Source organism: Humulus lupulus, chromosome 2 (genome assembly GCF_963169125.1).
Source record: "Humulus lupulus chromosome 2, drHumLupu1.1, whole genome shotgun sequence".
NCBI classification, from domain to species: domain Eukaryota; kingdom Viridiplantae; phylum Streptophyta; class Magnoliopsida; order Rosales; family Cannabaceae; genus Humulus; species Humulus lupulus.
The window spans coordinates 132,581,091-132,588,334 of NC_084794.1; the positions used below are offsets into that span (position 1 = coordinate 132,581,091).

Genomic DNA, 7,244 nt, shown 5'->3' on the forward strand with positions numbered 1-7,244 from the left:
TTTTCTAAAGTCCCTAGACAATTGACCCCAAGACGCGATCAAATGCCTTTTGAACTTCTCAAACCAGTTTTTTGCTGGTCCTGTAAGTGTGGCTGGGAACAACATACACCTGAGCTCGTAACCAACATTACTGGCTCGCATAATGGTGTTTAACGTGCTCAGATGGCTATAGGGATCTGAGTTTCCGTCAAATGGCGGGACATGAGGTATCCTGGATCCTTGAGGGAACGGGGTGTTGGAGATATGTGGGGCAAAAGGCTCGAGCTCTTCATCCTTGTCCATTCCACACTCGTTCTGTAAGAGCCTGAATGCTCTCTCTAATTGTTGAATCCTTTCTTGGACTAAATCCACTGAAGGTCTAGCCTGGACCTGAGGGGGCTAGTTATCGTTAATAAAAACTCCAGCTCCCTGTCTCGGCACAGGGTTATACACTAGCTGCTTGCGGCCATTAAGATGGTCTCACAGATCTGGGTTCAGGGGATTGTCTCAGCCCCAATTGTAAGTGTTCCCGCAGAACAAGGTGATTCCCCGCATGCCTCAGTTCCTTGTTGTAAATGCTCACAGACCTAGTGCAATTCAAGCTTTCACTTACATAGCTCGTAGCTCGGTGATTACGAGGTGGGTCCCATGCTAGCCTCCTTGTCCCAGTAGTTTGTGATCTTGACATTTGGCTTCCCGTAGGCTGAGGATCCCTGCGATCTCGGGTAGCTTCTCTTTCATTCCCTTGTCCATGCCTAGCCCATCGATTTCCATCTCGATGTGCAGGTCATGGAACCTCCTGGACTGACGAGGGGTGCCTTATTGGCGATGGTGGGTGTCTTATGGGTGACGGTGGCTATCTCCCATTGATGGGCCTAGATGGTCCCGAATTTGCCTGGTTAGGCTCCGGGTTGTTTTGCTCAGCATCAAGATTCGGGTTCCGAGCCACTGAGGAGGCTTGGTTATTTTCTGTTCCTGTTTGTGCTTCTGCAGTCGGGTTGGTAGTACCCTCAGCCCGGTTACTCCTCCGGGGCCTTGGCTGAACTGGCTGGGATGCTGGTGGCGGCACTTGTTCTGCCTGGTGGCCGTGCTCCCACGAGGACGTCCCCTAGGCCTCCAAGGAGTGCCTGGGCGCCAGCACCCTGTCTGGCTAACTCTTCGTTGTGCTTTGTTGCTTTTGCCAACTGTTTGCGCAGTTGGCGATTTTCAAGTTCCACAATTGGAACATATCTTTCAGGATTGTAATACATATCCTCGTCAGGCGTGGGGGCAGGCGGCCCTTGAGAGTTGGATGAATCGCTCCTTTCTTCAGGATCTGGATCTATCATGGGTGTTGAGTCTAGTTTTTATTATGTTTTGGTGATGTTTTTAGTAGTCTTTTATTTTATTTTTCCTTGTTTTAGCGCGGGTTTATGCTTTGTTTGGTTGTTTTTGTGAATATCAGGAAGAATTGAGCATGTGGAAGAAAATGCCAAAGAAAGGGAAGAAATAACCGAGTTTTCCATCATATTTTGATCAAGAATGGTTCTCAACACAATTTGGAAGTGTTGGTGAAATTTTGGGATGAAAACTTGAAGAAATGAGATTTCCCTTAAGAGCCACGGCACGAGCAAAAGGGAGCCGCGGCATGGCTAGATAGAGCCGCGGCATAGATGGGTACTCTGCCCAGAATTCGTCGATGCGGGCCGCGGCATGGCTTCAGAGAGCCGCGGCATGAAAAGGACCTCCTGCCCAGAAATTGTGATACGGGCCGCGGCATAGTGCATGTAGAGCCGCGGCCCGCTTCTTTAATTTTTGAAATCTTAGGTTTTAAGATTGCGAAAAGGAGAGGAATAGAGAGGTACGGACGAAGGGAGAAGTTCTGGTTTTGAAGGCTCAAGCTTAGAGTATTTTTACATGTTTTTCTTCTCTTCCTGATGTTATCTTTAATTTCTGTTGTGATTAGCACTATGACTATAAACTAATTTTCTGTTTAGGATGTTCAATTGAATCACTTGAATTTCTGTTATGACCTAATGCAATTTTAATTTCCTCTTCTTCAATCTTCTTCAATTCCTTATAACCTGTTCTTATAGATTGATTATTGATTGGCCATCTTAGTCATATATATATATATATATGTTTTTAAGTCAAAATCTGAGAAGTGAGATTTAATTATGCTGTGGTTATATTGGGCATAATTCTAATTTAGAACGAAAGTATCTGAATTAATTGTGTAACTGTTATTAAGTTGTGGAATTTAATGCTACCTTTGTGGTTCAATTTACCATAGAAATATAGGAAATTGTCACCTAGGTTGAGTTTATAATTCATAGTATGATTATAGGCTGCTGTTTCAACTTGTTAATTGAATTAGGTAAAAATAAGAAGAATTCATACTTTGCATTAGGGAATAATAGGAAGGATAGTTGATGAGATTGAATATCCTAATTGTTTCTCAGTGATTAAATTAAAAGTTTTACTATTAGTTATTATTCTATTTAATTGTCGATTATTATTTCTGCACTTTATTGGTTCTTTTGCTGTATTTTACAAAAATCAAGAATTTCAATTCATCAAATAGAACAAGAAATTAATTGACTGGTAATTGATAACTCAGTCCTTGAGGACGATACTTGGTTTTACCATTTTATTACGAGTTTGCGACTGTGTGCACTTGCATAGCAAAATTATCGCAACAATGGGCTGCTTTCCAGGTCGTCGTGGGTAATCTTCAGCATGAGGAATATGCTCCTCAGGTATATTGGGCATTGGCTGCTCATCCGTACTGGGGTTACTCGCAGCGGTCATTGATGATTTGAGAGGCTTTCTGACTAAACAGGCTCACGTTTTGTTTAATAGCTCTCAATGAAAGCACCAAATCGTTGACACCATTTTTCGTCAACTTAGAGAAGAAGAGCAATTAAACAAAATATAATAGAGGAAACAAATCATATAGTCACGATATTTTACGTGGTTCAGCAGTTAAAATCTGCCTACTTCACGAGTCTGTGTTATTAACTTCTTGGAATTCTCTGATAGCTTTCTCGAAGCAATTGTACAGTATTTTTCAATATTCGTTTTTCCGTCATCTACAAATGAATCGTCCCACTCTATTTATAGAGTGGCTTACCGAATCTATTCCCACAGATTTTGGGAAGTTATTCTATAAATCAATTAAAATAATGTCATTATATGCATTAGTTACTACGTACACGATAATATTCCATAATATTTGGGGTTTAATAACAAATTACATCTGATCCCTTAAACATAATGATTTTACAACAATGTACATATTCGCACACAGCTTGCGAGTTGGACGCTAGATTCACACGCCTTCAAGACCATTTACCTATTACAAGCTCATTACCTTGGTTCACCTATGCTCATCACCGTTTACCTATTGCGAGCCCATGTCGTGCCTGGCTCAAGTCCATATTTTTCCGTGCCGTGTCGTACCTCCCAGGCTCGTGCCGGTTTCGTGTCGTGCTAGAAAGCTTGACCCGTATTTACAGCTCTAGTTGTGGCCATTCAGGATAAACTAAGGGGTTATAGAAAGAAGGCTAAGCCATGCTGGAGAAGCAGGGCACATGCCAGTCTTATCAGCCTGAGGACTGAAAATTTGGCATGTGCTCCACTTCTCTGGCTTTTATCTTCTCCTTTGCAGGCACATTGTAGATAGCATGGACCAGCTCGTAAGGTGAAGGTTAGTTGACTAATTGAGAATTCTGGCTATTGTCTCCTTTCTAAATGTTCTTTACACTGCTGCTGGAATCAAACGAGGTAAAGGTACAAATAATATAAGTTTATTGTTATTATACACACAACAAACGCAAATAATTTACATTTGCAACATGTTCATTAAGTTTTTCCAACTCAAATGAAGCTTAATAAGAGATTAGTATCACCTTACCTATAATAAATAATTCATAAATATTACAGAAAAAAAAATCCAAAACATTCCATTTTGCTTAATCAACCTCGATCAGATCGGTTCTCAAGGGCGGATGCTGCAGACTCCACGTGACCAAGCAAACAAGAATATACTTTTTTCTTCAGCCGATTAACGGTCTCCACTAATCCATCATTCTCCGAGCTTGAGTTGTTTTTCAGTTTTTCTAACCACTCATTTGCATTCTTAAGCTGTGATAATGTGATAGCAATGTGGTTGTCTGGCTCAACTCGCCGTCCTACACTGTTCTTACCTTTCTTCTCTTGGGTGTTGAGACGAAAGCCATCATCTAAAGCTGCATCCAAAAATTTAAGAAACCAAGAACTTGTTTCACTCAAGAGAAGCTCTCTTAGCTCTTTGATATCTTTTGTACTCTCTCCTTTAGCCCATTCTAGTTTCTCAAATCCACTTACTTCAACAGGATTCTTGGTTGCCCTCATTGTACTTTTACGAGTTACAGAACTTGTAATCTTTTTTCCAATTGGTTTCTCTATGTTTGGAGGTGAGGAGATTGTATTTAAAGGAAATGCTTTATCCTTCAATGGAATGATCTCATTTAATTGATCAATGATCTTGCTAAGCATGAAGAAAGTGTTGAAAGAGAGGTGGGGATTCTCAGGTGAGGCAGATGAGCAAAGTTCAGCAAACATACTGGAAAAAAGGTTACCAAAAGAAGAGACTGATGTTCAGCCATTTATGCTGTAAATGGCAGAATCTCTTTAGAAGCATTTGTTAAGACTAAATACCTGAGGCACTTGACAAGTGTTGCAGCTTTGGCTGCTTCTTTTTGAGCTTCTGTTGCGACCAAAGAAGCTAAGTTCCTCCTCCTAAGCATTCCCTTGTAAGAGTAATAAAAGATGAGAAAGAAGAAAAATTAATAAAGCAATTTTATAATTGATGTAATAAATTTTTTAGATTTTGTTGTTCAATAATATTTTTTTGCTAATATGAGCATAATTGATTTCAATCAAAAATCTTTTTTCTTGTTTTGACATTTTGCACGAGTGGAAAACTAAAAGATATTCATTGAGGATTGGTGATGATATTTTACTAATGCAACTAAAAGAAGATTGAATTCAAAACTCTGCATCTTCTGATAAATGATATAATTGCGAGAAAGATATTTATTTATTCACGACTGAAACATTATATCTGAAATGCAAATGAAGAAGATGAGTAAACTAGGAATGGTACCTTTCCAGGCTTTAAAAGATTAGCAGGCAAAGAAGACCAGAGAAGCGCTTCAGGAGAATAATTCCTGTCTCTGTTGTTTGATGACAAATTCAAGTTCACGTTTTCCTGTTTACTCAACAAGCGTTTGGTAGAAGTGCTCTTAGGTGGCACCTGAGTCTCTTTGGTATTAGATATAACAAAATCTGGCCTTGATGAGAGTGTATCAGGTCGAATCCTAGGAGTCACTGGACATGCCTGGATTAATGCTAGCATAAATGACCATATCACAGGAATTTCAACATTCAAGAACACTCCATTACTAAATAAAAATCATTACATGAGGTAAATAACATGTTCCTATTTTTCTTGTTTTGTTCATGCAATCTGAGTAATCCTTTTTGCCATTTGCATCCTAAGAAAAATGGATCCCAAACACAAATTAGCAACACGTGACATGATTTCCACAATAATGACGAGTCCTGCTTTTAAGTATCAGATGTGCCAATTGTTATCAACTATATACATATAACTCAGAATCAATATAATTCTAAGACAGAATATTGATCTTAAATACACTCTACAATAACGAATGTTTTCTTAGAAAGAAATATACCCGACTATTTTGCTCTGGTTGCTTTCCTCTCATCATGCCAGATTTCTTTCCATCACTCTCGTTGTCATTACTCTTTCCAGCTGATCCGTTGGAATCTACTCCACTAGATTTGGCGTTTGATGTGGTAAAACCTTGCATATACCGGGATGCAACAACTGCTTTTTCTTCCTTGATGACAATCTTTTGTCTTGTGTTTTCCTCCTTCACTTCCACCAACTCTTTAGATCTTGAACCGTTGGTTCCCTCAAAATGATCAGCCTGAGCCGGATTCTCTGATGGCTCTAACATTTGCATCAAATCCTTGGGGTTCCCCACGAAAGCGTGTCGTCCTGGAACTGGTCTAACCCCTTCAAGAGTTGGAACTGGTGTCCCACCCTCTACTCTATCCACATAGAAGAACTGGCCAAGCTGTAACTTGTTGTTCAAGATAAGCTCATTGTCTTCCTTCGAGAGCGAAACATACGTCGAATGAGAAGAATCGGAGACTTTGAGGAAGAAGCCATGGTCTGGCCATAGTTCAGAGCCAGATATAGCAGGGACAATGCTGATCACTTGCAAGAGAACTGACCGATAATCTCCACGAACCTTTATATTGGAGTTAATACTCTGAAGAAGCTTTATTAGCACTCCAGGTGTAAGAGATGCCATTGCTCTATCCTGCTCGTATGATAGCTGAATTAGGCATTAGAATAATTGTGAACATCAAGGTAATCTATGTATATCAGTAAACTGTTTCACTCTTCCAAAATCTCATTCTTCTCTGTTCCTAAAATACTTTATTAATCCGATGTTATCACTTTGTAACCAAAAAAAAAAAACATGTAGTCGTGAATGAAAATATAAAATGCTTTGTTGAATAATGTTAAAATGTCTGAGTTATTTACCTGAAAGAGTGAACTAAAAAGATTCTCTTCAAGAGAAAACTCAAAAGAAGTCTCTTCTCAAAGCAAAGAAATTGAAATATGCGAGCATAAAGTGATAAAGAGACATTCTATACCCTCAAAGCACTATGCCTGAAAGTGGAAGCCTGCCATTGGCTTAACCAGAACAATTATAACTTCGCATGCCAGGCACGTAACCATCAGCTTATTTTGGCTTAGAAGCTAAGAGAAAACGTTAACCTGTAACACTTTTGTGACCCTTTTCGTGCAATGTTAATTGAAGAATATGGATTACCTTTTATGAGTCTTGTGATGGATCAACCTTCTTATATATTTTCTAATTACATTTGACAGATGTGGTGGGTGTGTGGGTGGGGCTTTTGCTGGTTGCCTTTCCCTTTTTTCAGTTAGAGGAAGTGGAGCTATTGAGAAAGGTAAGAACATGCGTTTAAGATTATTTATTGTATCTTAAAAAAAGCAACCTCTACCTTGACCAAAATCCTGTACATACAAAAATTCCTATTACAACTTTTTTTAGTTTATGTATTATTATTATTTATGATTAAAGTCTACCATGCTTAGTATAAACATGTTGCAATCATCTTAATAAAAAGCAGAGGAAGCGAAAAACTCACCAAATCTTTAAATAATGAGTTCTGGCCGA

At 39.2% G+C, this 7,244-nt stretch overlaps 1 protein-coding gene across 5 annotated transcripts; it reads right to left on the bottom strand.

The window, feature by feature from the left end:
• Positions 1-3,011: 3,011 nt before the first annotated feature.
• LOC133818516 (uncharacterized) lies at positions 3,012-6,852 on the bottom strand. Of its 5 annotated transcripts, none has more exons than XR_009885922.1 (5): positions 5,700-6,546; positions 5,108-5,341; positions 4,660-4,751; positions 3,875-4,564; positions 3,012-3,729 (listed from the first exon to the last, which is right to left on the bottom strand). XR_009885922.1 is itself a non-coding variant. In XM_062251429.1 (5 exons), the coding sequence occupies exons 2-5, from the start codon at positions 6,345-6,347 to the stop codon at positions 3,937-3,939; spliced, it is 1,602 nt and encodes a 533-aa protein (XP_062107413.1). In that variant the 5' UTR covers positions 6,348-6,371; positions 6,584-6,852; the 3' UTR covers positions 3,758-3,936. The 5 variants fall into 5 exon arrangements, 3 of the variants coding, with proteins under 3 accessions (XP_062107413.1, XP_062107412.1, XP_062107411.1); XR_009885921.1 differs by having other exon boundaries at positions 3,012-3,726; positions 5,700-6,545; XM_062251429.1 differs by lacking the exon at positions 3,012-3,729 and adding an exon at positions 6,584-6,852 and having other exon boundaries at positions 3,758-4,564; positions 5,700-6,371.
• Between the last annotated feature and the right edge of the window lie 392 nt (positions 6,853-7,244).

Coding starts and splice junctions, on each gene's coding strand:
- LOC133818516 (XM_062251429.1), bottom strand. CDS start 6,347: ATGGCATCTCTTACACCTGGAGTGCTAATAAAGCTTCTTCAGAGTATT. Junction 5,342..5,699: donor AACCAGAGCAAAATAGTCGG/GTATATTTCTTT, acceptor GCATTAATCCAG/GCATGTCCAGTGACTCCTAG. Junction 4,752..5,107: donor ATCTTTTAAAGCCTGGAAAG/GTACCATTCCTA, acceptor TACTCTTACAAG/GGAATGCTTAGGAGGAGGAA.